The 15,466-nt window shown below is 51.3% G+C and overlaps 1 protein-coding gene across 5 annotated transcripts in view; it reads left to right on the top strand.

Moving 5' to 3' along the window:
• Positions 1-15,466, top strand: part of LOC116955358 (uncharacterized) — a 378,574-nt gene that overhangs the window by 296,571 nt on the left and 66,537 nt on the right. For all 5 annotated transcript variants that reach the window (XM_076053062.1, XM_076053060.1, XM_076053059.1 and 2 more), the window contains 3 exons: positions 7,855-7,962; positions 8,389-8,442; positions 12,750-12,803. In XM_076053062.1, coding sequence (XP_075909177.1) covers positions 7,855-7,962; positions 8,389-8,442; positions 12,750-12,803 — 216 coding nt within the window. The remainder of the gene's footprint in view (positions 1-7,854; positions 7,963-8,388; positions 8,443-12,749; positions 12,804-15,466) is intronic.

The following is a 15,466-nucleotide window of genomic DNA, read 5'->3' as shown; positions in this document are numbered from 1 at the left end:
TGCCGAGGCGGGGGTGGGTGTTTGATGCGCGCGCCTCGCGGCAAGAACTAAAACTCAACTATTAAAACTAACAAAAAATATATATATACGATTATTATTATCACCAGGTAAAGGGCCTCCCCCCTCCCACTCCCCAACCACTCAGCCTGTGTTGGGGCTCCTCTTTTTGTCAGCAGCGAGCCGGCGGTCGCCAACGGCGGCGTGACGAAGTGGGGACTCGGAGTGGACAAACGCTCCGGACGATAGATGTCGGTTCCAAATGTGCAGGGGGGAAAACCCGGAGGACCCCCGGAGGAAAAAAATCCACGCGGTTGGCCACGGAGAGAGAGAGAGAGAGGGGGAGGGAGAAACACGCAGACTCCAAAGATACAGCAGCGGGCGTCAGTGTCAGGGATCGAATCGACGACCTCCTGTATACCGGGCGAGGTAGTTAACATCTCCTAGCCACCCAGATGATGATGATGAGAGAGAAACATGCAAAGCCCAAACATAGAGCAGGCAGGCTGTATGTTTGGGGAGCGCCTGGAGGGAGGGGGGGGGGGTCGTCCAGGGGATCTCTGTGCGAGTCTGTGGCTCTCGGTGCGAGTCTGGGTCTCGATTTGAGTGTGTGGGTGTCTGTGCGGGTCTGTGTCTCGGTTTGAGTCTGTGGGTGTCTTGTGTGAGTCTATGGGTCTCTGTGTGAGTCTGTGTGTCTCGGTTTGAGTCTGTGGGTGTCTTGTGTGAGTCTGTGGGTCTCTGTGGGGGTCTTTGGGTCTCGGTTTGAGTCTGTGGGTGTCTTGTGTGAGTCTGTGGGTCTCTGTGGGGGTCTTTGGGTCTCGGTTTGAGTCTGTGGGTGTCTGTGTGAGTCTCTGGGTCTCTGTGTGAGTCTGTGGGTCTCTGCATGAGTCTGGGTCTCGATTTGAGTCTGTGGGTGTCCTTGTGAGTCTCTGGGTCTCTGTGCAAGTCTGTGGGTCTCTTTGTGAGTCTGAGTCTCGATTTGAGTCTGTGGGTGTCTGAGCGAGTCTGTGGGTCTCTTTGTGAGTCTGGGTCTCGGTTTGAGTCTGTGGGTGTCTGTGTAAGTCTCTGGGTCTCTGTTCCAGTCTGTGGGTCTCTTTGTGAGTCAGAGTCTCGATTTGAGTCTGTGGGTCTCGGTGCGAGTCTGTGGGTCTCTTTGTGAGTCTGGTCTCGATTTGAGTGTGTGGGTGTCTGTGCGGGTCTGTGTGTCTCGGTTTGAGTCTGTTGGTGTCTTGTGTGAGTCTGTGGGTCTCTGTGTGAGTCTGTGGGTCTCGGTTTGAGTCTGTGGGTGTCTTGTGTGAGTCTGTGGGTCTCTGTGTGAGTCTGTGTGTCTCTGTGTGAGTCTGTGGGTCTCTGTGTGAGTCAGTGGGTCTCGGTATGAGTCTGTGGGTGTCTGTGCGAGTCTGTGGGTCTCTGAGTGAGTCTGTGGATCTCGGTTTGAGTCTGTGGGTGCCTTGGGTGAGTCTGTGGGTCTCTGTGTGAGTCTGTGCGTCTCGGTTTGAGACTGTGGGTGTCGTGTGTGAGTCTGTGTGTCTCTGTGTGAGTCTGTGGGTCTCGGTTTGAGCCTCTGGGTGTCTGGGCGAGTCTGTGGGTCTCTGTGTGAGTCTGTGGGTCCCGGTTTGAGTCTGTGGGTGTCTTGTGTGAGTCTGTGGGTCTCTGTGTGAGTCTGTGTGTCTCGGTTTGAGTCTGTGGGTGTCTTGGGTGAGTCTGTGGGTCTCTGTGTGAGTCTGTGTGTCTCTGTGTGAGTCTGTGTGTCTCGGTTTAAGTCTGTGGGTGTCTGTGTGAGTCTCTCGGTCTCGGTTTGAGTCTGTGGGTGTCTTGTGTGAGTCTGTGTGTCTATGTGTGAGTCTGTGTGTCTCTGTGTGAGTCTGTGGGTCTCTTTCGGAGTCTGTGGGTGTCTTGTGTGAGTCTGTGGGTCTCTGTGTGAGTCTGTATGTCTCGGTTTGAGTCTGTGGGTCTCTGTGTGAGTCTGTGGGTCTCTGTGTGAGTCTATGGGTGTCTGTTTGAGTCTGTGCGTCTCGGTTTGAGTCTGTGGGTCTCTGTGTTAGTCTGTGGGTCTCGGTTTGAGTTTGTAGATCTCTGTGTGAGTCTGTGGGTCTCTGTGTGAGTTTGTGGGTCTCGGTGTGAGTCTGTGTATCTCGGTTTTAGTCTGTGGGTGTCTTGTGTGTGTCTGTGGGTCTCTGTGTTAGTCTGTGGGTCTCGGTTTGAGTCTGTGGGTGTCTTGTGTGAGTCTGTGGGTCTCTGTGTGAGTCTGTGGGTGTTTGTGTGAGTCTGTTGGTCTCTGTGTTAGTCTGTGGGTCTCGGTTTGAGTTTGTAGATCTCTGTGTGAGTCTGTGGGTCTCTGTGTGAGTCTGTGGGTCTCTGTGTGAGTCTGTGTATCTCGGTTTTAGTCTGTGGGTGTCTTGTGTGAGTCTGTGGGTCTCTGTGTAAGTCTGTGGGTGTCTGTGTGAGTCTGTGGGTCTCTGTGTTAGTCTGTGTGTCTCGGTTTGAGTCTGTGGGTCTCTGTGTTAGTCTGTGGGTCTCGGATTGAGTCTGTGGGTGGCTGTGTGAGTCTATGGGTCTCTGTGTGAGTCTGTGTGTCTCGGTTTGAGTCTGTGGGTCTCTGTGTTAGTCTGTGTGTCTCGGTTTGAGTCTGTGGGTCTCTGTGCGAGTCTGTGGGTCTCTGTATGAGTCTGTGCGTCTTTGTGTGAGTCTGTCCGTCTCGGTTTGAGTGTGTGGATCTCTTTGTGAGCCTGTGGGTCTTGGTTTGAGTCTGTGGGTGTATTGTGTGAGTCTGTGTGTCTCTGTGTGAGTCTGTGTGTCTCTGTGTGAGTCTGTGGGTCTCTTTGTGAGTCTGTGGGTGTCTTGTTTGAGTCTGTGGGTCTCTGTGTGAGTCTGTGTGTCTCGGTTTGAGTCTGTGGGTCTTTGTGTGAGTCTGTGGGTCTCTGTGTGAGTCTGTGGGTCTCTGTGTGAGTCTATGGGTCTCTGTGTGAGGCTGTGTGTCTCTGTGTGAGTCTGTGGGTGTCTTGGGTGAGTCTGTGGGTCTCTGTGTGAGCCTGTGGGTCTCCGTTTGAGTCTGTGGGTGTCTTGTGTGAGCCTTTGGGTCTCGGTTTGAGTCTGTGGGTGTCTGTGTGAGTCTCTCGTTGTCTTTGTGAGTCTGTGGGTCTCTATGTGAGTCTGTGGGTGTCTTGTATGAGTCTGTGGGTCTCTGTGTGAGTCTGTGGGTGTCCGTTTGAGTCTGTAGATCTCTGTGTGAGTCTGTGGGTCTCTGTGTGAGTCTGTGGGTCTATGTGTGAGTCTGTGGGTCTCTGTGTGAGTCTGTGGGTGTCTGTGTGAGTCTGTGGGTCTCTCTGTTAGTCTGTGGGTCTCAGTTTTAGTCTGTAGATCTCTGTGTGAGTCTGTGGGTCTCTGTGTAAGTCTGTGGGTCTATGTGTGAGTCTGTGGGTCTCTGTGTGAGTCTGTGGGTGTCCGTTTGAGTCTGTAGATCTCTGTGTGAGTCTGTGGGTCTCTGTGTGAGTCTGTGGGTCTATGTGTGAGTCTGTGGGTCTCTGTGTGAGTCTGTGGGTGTCTGTGTGAGTCTGTGGGTCTCTCTGTTAGTCTGGGGGTCTCAGTTTTAGTCTGTAGATCTCTGTGTGAGTCTGTGGGTCTCTGTGTGAGTCTGTGGGTCTATGTGTGAGTCTGTGGGTCTCTGTGTGAGTCTGTGGGTGTCTGTGTTAGTCTGTGTATCTCGGTTTGAGTCTGAGGGTCTCTGTGTTAGTCTGTGGGTCTCGTTTTGAGACTGTGGGTGTCTGTGTGAGCCTGTGGGTCTCGGTTTGAGTCTGTGGGTGGCTTGTGTGAGTCTGTGTGTCTCTGTGTGAGTCTGTGGGTCTCTTTGTGAGTCTGTGGGTGTCTTGTGTGAGTCTGTGGGTCTCTGTGTGAGTCTGTGTGTCTCGGTTTGAGTCTATGGGTCTCTGTTTGAGTCTGTGTGTCTCTGTGTGAGTCTGTGGGTGTCTTGGGTAAGTCTGTGGGTCTCTGTGTGAGCCTGTGGGTCTCGGTTTGAGTTTGTGGGTGTCTGTGTGAGTCTCTGGGTCTCTTTGTGAGTCTGTGGGTCTCTATGTGAGTCTGCGGGTTTCTTGTGTGAGTCTGTGGGTCTCTGTGTGAGTCTGTGGGTCTCAGTTTGAGTCTGTGGGTGTCTTGTGTGAGTCTGTGGGTCTCTGTGTGAGTCTGTGGGTGTCTGTGTGAGTCTGTGGGCCTCTCTGTTAGTCTGTGGGTCTCGGTTTGAGTCTGTGGATCTCTGTGTGAGTCTGTGGGTCTTTGTGTGAGTCTGTCCGTCTCGGTTTGAGTTTGTGGGTATCTTTCTGAGCCTGTGGGTCTCGGTTTGAGTCTGTGGGTGTCTTGTGTGAGTGTGTTTGTGTCTCTGTGTGAGTCTGTGTGTCTCTGTGTGAGTCTGTGGGTCTCTTTGTGAGTCAGTGGGTGTCCTGTGTGAGTCTGTGGGTCTCTGTGTGAGTCTGTGTGTCTCGGTTTGAGTCTGTGGGTCTTTATGTGAGTCTGTGGGTCTCTATGTGAGTCTGTGGGTCTCTGTGTAAGTCTATGGGTCTCTGTGTGAGTCTGTGGGTGTCTTGGGTGAGTCTGTGGGTCTCTGTGTGAGCCTGTGGGTCTCGGTTTGAGTCTGTGGGTGTCTGTGTGAGTCTCTGGGTCTCTTTGTGAGTCTGTGGGTCTCTATGTGAGTCTGCGGGTTTCTTGTGTGAGTCTGTGGGTCTCTGTGTGAGTCTGTGGGTCTCAGTTTGAGTCTGTGGGTGTCTTGTGTGAGTCTGTGGGTCTCTGTGTGAGTCTGTGGGTGTCTGTGTGAGTCTGTGGGCCTCTCTGTTAGTCTGTGGGTCTCGGTTTGAGTCTGTGGATCTCTGTGTGAGTCTGTGGGTCTTTGTGTGAGTCTGTTCGTCTCGGTTTGAGTTTGTGGGTATCTTTCTGAGCCTGTGGGTCTCGGTTTGAGTCTGTGGGTGTCTTGTGTGAGTGTGTTTGTGTCTCTGTGTGAGTCTGTGTGTCTCTGTGTGAGTCTGTGGGTCTCTTTGTGAGTCTGTGGGTGTCCTGTGTGAGTCTGTGGGTCTCTGTGTGAGTCTGTGTGTCTCGGTTTGAGTCTGTGGGTCTTTATGTGAGTCTGTGGGTCTCTATGTGAGTCTGCAGGTCTCTGTGTAAGTCTATGGGTCTCTGTGTGAGTCTGTGGGTGTCTTGGGTGAGTCTGTGGGTCTCTGTGTGAGCCTGTGGGTCTCGGTTTGAGTCTATGGGTGTCTTGTGTGAGCCTGTGGATCTCGGTTTGAGTCTGTGGGTGTCTGTGTGAGTCTCTGGGTCTCTTTGTGAGTCTGTGGGTCTCTATGTGAGTCTGTGGGTGTCTGTGTGTGTCTTTGGATCTCTGTGTGAGTCTGTGGTCTCTGTGTGAGTCTGTGGGTCTCTGTGTGAGTCTGTGTGTCTCTGTTTGAGTCTGTGGGTGTCTTGTGTGAGTCTGTTGGTCTCTGTATGAGTCTGTGGGTATCTGTGTGAGTCTGTGGGTCTCTGTGTTAGTCTGTGGGTCTCTGTGTGAGTCTGTGGGTGTCTTGTGTGACTCTGTCGATGTATTTTAATTTCATTAGTAAAATCGTCACTTTATGTGTCTATGAAAGAGAGCCAGAGGACTGGTTTACAGGGGGGGGGGCCCTACTGCTTCATTGACGCTATCATCTGGACGCCTTCAGCCAATTACTGATGAAGCCACAGGGGCATTGACTGAAACGTTGCCAATTACTTACTTTTAGATGCCACGGAGGCAACGTGCCCGGTTTACCGTCCGGTGCTGCCAGCGCAGTGTACCGACCATCACCGCCACCGCCGACGCTGGACTCCCCAACCCACCGCATATTAGTCCCCGCTTTTATCTGTCCCAAAGGAAGCGATGATATTTTGATTATAGTCCACGTGGACCGCTAACGGTGCTGGCCACCCACCGCCTCGTGTGCCTTGCCGGCCTACGTAGGCGCGCGCTTGCAGCACTTGCCCCAACAGTCTGTTCAGGCCATATGGGGAGGATTTTTGTCTTCGATTTTTTTTTGTTCATGGCTGCTGTTATATGTATCTATTTTTTAAATGGCCGTGGTTCACCTTGCGTGGCCAGCTGCGTATCCCACGACTTGTTAGCGAGCCTGGGTCTGGCTCCACCGCAAGCCTCCTTCCAAACACCTCTCACCAACCCACTCCCCCAGACCCCCACCCTCGATGTTGCCGTTTCCTTAAAGCCGGCGCGGCAGCCGTGGGCCAATTTTGTCAATTTTGGGCGCCCCCTCTCCTCTCTCTCCTCTCTCTCCACCTCTGTGGGGGTGGCGGAGAATTTGTTCGAGAAGTCGAGGAGCTGGCCAGAGAGTGCCGCTGGGAAGCTGCCCCCCCGGTGGGGCCAAATCGGTTCGCAGCTCCACCCGTCACCATCCCAGTCTCGTTCGGCGCGGCGGTTAAAGGACAGCAGTCCGAATTAAACCGAAGGCTGTAAAAGGAAACTGATTTCATTTTATTTTCAAAAAAAAAAAAACTCAACTTTTTTTTATTTACAATTTTACCCGGGGAAGGGCTCGACATCGAGCTTCGTGGCTCTCTTTCAGATGCGGCCCCTTCTCGCTATCGCAAATGTCAGTCCAACGACGTGGTGGCTTACCACCATCATCACCATCATCACCATCATCACAAGCATCATCACCATCATCACCACCATCACCATCATCACCATCATCACAATCATCACCACCACTATCACCATCATCACCATCATAACCATCATGACCACCATCATCACCATCATGACCACTATCATCACCATCATCACCAGCATGACCATCGTCATCACCATCATCACCAGCATGACCATCGTCATCACCATCATCACCAGCATGACCATCGTCATCACCATCATCACCAGCATGACCATCGTCATCACCATCATCACCATCATGACCATCATCATCACCATCATGACCATCATCACCATGATCACCATCATCATCACCATCATCACCATCATCACCATCATCACCATCATCACCACCATCATCACCATCATCACCACCATCATCATCACCATCATCACCATCACCATCATGACCACCATCATCACCATCATCACCACCATCACCACAATCATCACCATCATGACCACCATTATCACCATCATCACCACCATCATCACCATCATCACCATCATGACCATCATCGTCACGTGGAAATTCATAGCAGTGGCCAAAGAAACCCTGAACGCGTGGTGATGCTGATTCTAAATCTGGAGGGACATGGAGAAGTGGCACGAGCGAGGGAATGAAGATCTCGACATGCTTCACCCCTCGTGGGGGGGGGGTGGAAGGGGTGGGGGTTGTGGGAGGTGAGGGTGGCGGGGGTTGGGGTGCGGTGTTTTCCGGTCGTTTGACGCCCCATTCAGATTATTTGCCAGCTGTCCACGTCTCAAGCGTGAATCTAGAACGTGGAACCTGCGCCGCGTGACTACAGACCATAGAACCCGCGCCGTGTGATGCGTGGGGCGTGCGACTCCCGGGAGAGCAAACGGCCAAACCAACATTCATCCGGCCACGTGATCGAGTGGTCTCGCACGTGCGGGCACCGCGCCAAGCTGCCCCACGAGCCCAGAGGCCCGTGTTTCGATGGCTGCTCACGGCCGACGGCAGGGGCGAATGTTTGAACCGGTCCTGGGGACTTTCCCAGGTCGACCGAACCTTTTAACGGCGAGACGCAGGCGTCCGCGCGTGGTGCTCACCAAGCCCCACCTCCCCGTGTGCCGTGACGGCCTGGATGGATGCCCCTCGCCTCCGGCACTTGCCCCGACCGCCCTGTTGAAGGCTATGCCGGGGGATCTCTGTTTATTTTGCGTGTACGCAGGGCCCTCCTGGAGAGAAGGGAGAGCGGGGCGAGGCTGGGAACGCGGGCACCCCAGGGCCGGCGGGCGGACGTGGGCAGATAGGGGAAGATGGCCCCAAGGGCCACCCTGTGAGTGGCACATCACCATCACCAACATCGCCACCGCCGCCGCCACCACCACCACAGCCATCACCACCACCACCACAGCCATCACCACCAGAACCGTCGTCACAATCACCAACAACGCCACCGCCGCCACCACCACCACAGCCATCACCACCAGAACCACCACCAACGTCGCCACCACCACCACAGCCATCACCAACACAACCACACCCATCACCACCAGAACCACCATCACAAACATCGCAACCACCGCCGCAGCCATCACCAACACCACCATCACAGCCATCATTATCATCACCACGAAAGCCATCATCATCACCACCACAGCCATCATCACGAACCTCACCATCACCACTATCACAGCAGTCACCACCACCAGCACCACGGTCGCCGTCACCACCTGTAACCACTCCGGTTCCTCTTCTCCAGGGTCCCGTGGGATTCCCCGGAGATCTGGGAGTATCGGGCGAGCCGGGACCCCCGGTGAGTGGCCAACGCGACCCCCACGCCTCCCCTCCGTAGAGCCCTCCACCATCAACTCCACCATCACCTCCACCATCACCATCACCTCCACCATCACCTCCACCATCACCTCCACCATCACCTCCACCATCACCTCCACCATGACCTCCACCATCACCATCACCTCCACCATCACCTCCACCATCACCTCCACCACCACCTCCACCATCACCTCCACCATCACCTCCACCATCACCTCCACCACCACCTCCACCATCACCTCCACCATGACCTCCACCATCACCTCCACCATGACCTCCACCATCACCTCCACCACCACCATCACCTGCACCATCACCTCCACAATCACCTCCACCACCACCTCCACCATCACCTCCACCACACCATCACCTCCACCATCAACCTCCACCATGACCTCCACCATCACCTCCACCATGACCTCCACCATCACCTCCACCATGACCTCCACCACCACCATGACCTCCACCATCACCTCCACCATGACCTCCACCATCACCTCCACCATGACCTCCACCATCACCTCCACCATCACCTCCACCATGACCTCCACCATCACCTCCACCATCACCTCCACCATGACCTCCACCATCACCTCCACCATCACCTCCACCATCACCTCCACCACCATCTCCACCATCACCTCCACCATCACCTCCACCACCACCTCCACCATCACCTCCACCATCACCTACACCTCCACCATCACCTCCACCATCACCTCCACCATCACCTCCACCTCCACCATCACCTCCACCACCATCACCTCCACTATCACCTCAATCATCACCACCACCTCCACCATCACCTCCACCATCACCTCCACCACCATCACCTCCACCATCACCTCCACCACCATCTCCACCATCACCTCCACCATCACCTCCACCATCACCTCCACCACCACCTCCACCATCACCTCCACCATCACCTCTACCACCACCATCACTTCCAACATCACCTCCACCATCACCTCCACCGTCACCTCCACCATCACCTCCACTATCACCTCCACCACCACCTCCACCATCACCTCCACCATCACCTCCACCACCACCATCACCTCCACCATCACCTCTACCATCACCACCACCTCCACCATCACCTCCACCATCACCTCCACCACCACCACCACCACCATCACCTCCACCATCACCTCCACCACCACCATCACCTCCACCATCACCTCCACCATCACCTCCACAACCACCATCACCTCCACCATCAACTCCACCATCACCTCCACCACCATCTCCACCATCACCTCCACCATCACCTCCACCATCACCTCCACCACCATCTCCACCATCACCTCCACCATCACCTCCACCACCTCCAACAACACCTCCACCATCACCTCCACCATCACCTCCACCATCACCTCCAGCACCACCATCACCTCCACCATCACCTCCACCATCACCATCACCTCCACCATCACCTCCACCATCACCTCCACCATCACCTCCACCACCACCATCACCTCCACCATCACCTCCACCATCACCTCCACCACCACCATCACCTCCACCATCCCCTCCACCATCACCTCCACCATCACCTCCACCACCACCATCACCTACACCATCCCCTCCACCATCACCTCCACCATCACCTCCACCACCACCATCACCTCCACCATCACCATCACCTCCACCATCACCTACACCTCCACCATCACCTCCACCACCACCATCACCTCCACCATCACCTTCACCATCACCATCACCTCCACCATCACCATCACCTCCACCATGACCTCCAACATCACCATCACCTCCACCATCACCTCCACCATGACCTCCACCATCACCTCCACAATCACCATCACCTCCACCATCACCTCAACCATCACCTCCACCATGACCTCCACCATCACCTCCACCATCACCATGACCTCCACCATGACCTCCACCATCATCTCCACCATCACCTCCACCATAACCTCCACCATCACCTCCACCATCACCTCCATCATCACCTCCACCATCACCTCCACCATCACCATGACCTACACCATCACCTCCATCATCACCTCCACCATCACCTCCACCATCACCATCCCCTCCACCATCACCATCACTCCACCATCACCTCCACCATCACCTCCACCATCACCTCCAACATCACCATCACCTCCACCATCACCTCCACCATCACCTCCACCATCACCTCCAACATCACCATCACCTCCACCATCACCTCCACCATCACCTCCACCATCACCATCACCTCCACCATCACCTCCACCATCACCATCACTCCACCTCCACCATCACCTCCACCATCACCTCCACCATCACCTCCAACATCACCATCACCTCCACCATCACCTCCACCATCACCTCCACCATGACCTCCACCATCACCTCCACCATCACCTCCACCATGACCTCCACCATCACCATGACATCCACCATCACCTCCATCATCACCTCCACCATCACCTCCACCATCACCATCACTCCAACATCACCATCACCTCCACCATCACCTCCACCATCACCTCCACCATCACCATGACCTCCACCATCACCTCCATCATCAACTCCATCATCAACTCCACCATCACCATTACCTCCACCATCAACTCCACCATCACCATTACCTCCACCATCACCTCCACCATCACCTCCACCACCACCTCCACCATCACCTCGACGTGGCCAACCGTGCCCATCGGAGGTGCAGCGGGGCCAAGGACGACAACACAAAAACAGAAAAAGCACTTCGAAATAAATTAATTGTACAATTTTAATATAGTAGTATAGTGTATAGTAGTGTATAGTGTATCGTATAGCAGTGTATAATGTAGTGGGTAGCATGGTGTGTAGTGTAGTATGTATTGTATAGTGTGGTGTATACCGTAGTGTACAGTTTAGTATGTAGTGTATAGTGTATTGTATAGTGTAGTATGTATTGTATAGTGTGGTGTATGCCGTAGTGTACAGTTTAGTATGTAGTGTATAGTGTATTGTATAGTGTAGTATGTATTGTATAGTGTGGTGTATACCGTAGTGTACAGTTTAGTATGTAGTGTATAGTGTATTGTATAGTGTAGTATGTATTGTATAGTGTGGTGTATACCGTAGTGTACAATTTAGTATGTAGTGTATAGTGTTTTGTATAGTGTAGTATGTATTGTATATTGTGGTGTATACCGCTGTGTACAGTTTAGTATGTAGTGTATAGTGTATTGTATAGTGTAGTATGTATTGTATAGTCTGGTGTATACCATAGTGTACAGTTTAGTATGTAGTGTATAGTGTATTGTATAGTGTAGTATGTATTGTATAGTCTGGTGTATGCCGTAGTGTACAGTTTAGTATGTAGTGTATAGTGTATTGTATAGTGTAGTGTATAGTAGTGTAGTGTATAGTAGTGTAGTGTATAGTGTAGTGTATAGTAGTGTATTGTATAGTGTAGTGTATAGTAGTGTAGTGTATAGTAGTGTATTGTATAGTAGTGTATTGTATAGTGTAGTGTATAGTAGTGTAGTGTATAGTAGTGTAGGGTATAGTGTGGTGTATAGTAGTGTAGTGTATAGTGTAGTGTATAGTAGTGTAGTGTATAGTGTTTGTATGTTATGCTTCTTTCGGCACTGTACGTATTCAAAAGTGCGAATTTGAGGTGCGGGGGAAGGACAACAAACTGAAACCCCTACAGAAATCAGTTTTTAATCTTATACAAATCGTTCAAGGAAGAGTTAAGACGTAATTTTATATCAGTTGAGTTTTAGTTTAGATTAAACCTGATTCTAATTTTATCAGCTAGTTTTTTTCCTGGGGTAAAAAGAAGCTTATTTTAATCATTCATCCTCTTGAATAGCTTGTTCGTTATTCATCGTCTCAAACTCTTCATTCTTATATATTCGTCCATCCGGCGCTCCGCTGGGTGACGTGAATTGTGGTGGGTGATGTCCTGGCCCGGTTGGGGGCACAGCCTGGCTGCAAACCCCATGGTGGCGTGGGTACCCGTGCCACCCGTGCCCCCCATCCCACCCGTGCCACCCGTGCCCCCCATCCCACCCGTGCCCCCCATCCCACCCGTGCCCTACGTACCCCCCGTGCCACCCGTGCCACCCGTGCCACCCGTGCCCCACGTGCCCCACGTGCCCCCCGTGCCACCCGTGCCACCCGTGCCCCCCATTTCACCCGTGCCACCCGTGCCCCCCGTGCCACCCGTGCCCCCCATTTCACCCGTGCCCCCCGTGCCCCCCATGCCCCCCGTGCCCCACGTGCCACGTGTCCCCCGCGTGATGGTGGTGGTGGTGCTGCTTGCGATTGTAGGGGCAAGACGGCGCGCCGGGCGACGCTGGAGACAAGGGCGACACGGGCGAGCCGGTGAGTGTCCACGGGGGGGGTGGAGTGGAGGCGGCGCTGCAAGGGCCTCCGCTACGCCAGAGGAGGCGGCCAGCAGTGACTCGCATCGAGACGCACGGACAGTATAGAGACACATAGACTTGCATAGAGACACACGGACAATATAGAGACACATAGACCTGCATAGAGACACATAGGCAATATAGAGACACATAGACCTGCATAGAGACACATAGACTTGCATAGAGACATATAGACAATGTAGAGACACATAGACCTGCATAGAGACGCATAGACTTGCATAGAGACACATAGACAATGTAGAGATGCATAGACAGTATAGAGACACATAGACCTGCATAGAGACACATAGACAATATAGAGACACATAGACAATATAGAGACACATAGACAATATAGAGACACATAGACCTGCATAGAGACACATAGACCTGCATAGAGACACATAGACAATATAGAGACACACAGACCTGCATAGAGACACATAGACTTGCATAGAGACACATAGACAGTATAGAGACACATAGACTTGCATAGAGACACATAGACAATATAGAGACACATAGACCTGCATAGAGACACATAGACTTGCATAGAGACACATAGACAATATAGAGACACATAGACCTGCATAGAGACACATAGACAATATAGAGACACATAGACCTGCATAGAGACGCACAGACTTGCATAGAGACACATAGACTTGCATAGAGACACATAGACCTGCATAGAGACACATAAACAATATAGAGACACACAGACCTGCATAGAGACGCACAGACTTGCATGGAGACACATAGACTTGCATAGAGGCACATAGACTTGCATAGAGACACATAGACTTGCATAGAGACACATAGACCTGCATAGAGACACATAGACTTGCATAGAGACACATAGACCTGCATAGAGACACATAGACTTGCATAGAGACACACAGACCTGCATAGAGACACATAGACTTGCATAGAGACACATAGACAATATAGAGACACATAGACCTGCATAGAGACACATAGACTTGCATAGAGACACATAGACAATATAGAGACACATAGACCTGCATAGAGACACATAGACAATATAGAGACACATAGACTTGCATAGAGACACATAGACTTGCATAGAGACACATAGACAATATAGAGACACATAGACCTGCACAGAGACACATAGACAATATAGAGACACATAGACTTGCATAGAGGCACATAGACTTGCATAGAGACACATAGACTTGCATAGAGACACATAGACCTGCATAGAGACACATAGACCTGCATAGAGACACATAGACAATATAGAGACACACAGACCTGCATAGAGACACATAGACCTGCATAGAGACACATAGACAGTATAGAGACACATAGACTTGCATAGAGACACATAGACTTGCATAGAGACACATAGACAATATGGAGATACATAGACTTGCATAGAGACACATAGACTTGCATAGAGACACATAGACCTGCATAGAGACACTTAGACCTGCATAGAGACACATAGACAATATAGAGATGCATAGACAATATAGAGACACATGGACAATGTAGAGATGCATAGACAATATAGAGACACATCGACTTGCATAGAGACACATAGACCTGCATAGAGACACATAGACAATATAGAGATGCATAGACAATATAGAGATGCATAGACTTGCATAGAGACCCATAGACTTGCATAGAGACACACAGACCTGCATAGAGACACATAGCCTAGCATAGAGACACATAGACTTCCATAGAGACATATAGACTTGCATAGAGACACATAGACAATATAGAGATGCATAGACTTGCATAGAGACCCATAGACTTGCATAGAGACACACAGACCTGCGTAGAGACACACAGACTTCCATAGAGACACATAGACTTGCATAGAGACACATAGACTTGCATAGAGACACATAGACTTGCATAGAGACACATCGACTTGCATTGCAACACATAGACAATATAGAGACACATAGACTTGCATATAGACACATAGACCTGCATAGAGACACATAGACCTGCATAGAGACACATAGACAATATAGAGACACACAGACCTGCATAGAGACACATAGACCTGCATAGAGACACATAGACAGTATAGAGACACATAGACTTGCATAGAGACACATAGACTTGCATAGAGACACATAGACAATATGGAGATACATAGACTTGCATAGAGACACATAGACTTGCATAGAGACACATAGACCTGCATAAAGACACTTAGACCTGCATAGAGACACATAGACAATATAGAGATGCATAGACAATATAGAGACACATGGACAATGTAGAGATGCATAGACAATATAGAGACACATCGACTTGCATAGAGACACATAGACCTGCATAGAGACACATAGACCTGCATAGAGACACATAGACAATATAGAGACACACAGACCTGCATAGAGACACATAGACCTGCATAGAGACACATAGACAGTATAGAGACACATAGACTTGCATAGAGACACATAGACTTGCATAGAGACACATAGACAATATGGAGATACATAGACTTGCATAGAGACACATAGACTTGCATAGAGACACATAGACCTGCATAGAGACACTTAGACCTGCATAGAGACACATAGACAATATAGAGATGCATAGACAATATAGAGACACATGGACAATGTA

This window comes from Petromyzon marinus, chromosome 59 (assembly GCF_048934315.1).
Source record: "Petromyzon marinus isolate PM22_M1 ecotype Great Lakes invasive population chromosome 59, UKy_Petmar_22M1.pri1.0, whole genome shotgun sequence".
NCBI classification, from domain to species: Eukaryota; Metazoa; Chordata; class Hyperoartia; order Petromyzontiformes; family Petromyzontidae; genus Petromyzon; species Petromyzon marinus.
This window is presented reverse-complemented; position numbering and strand designations above follow the sequence as displayed.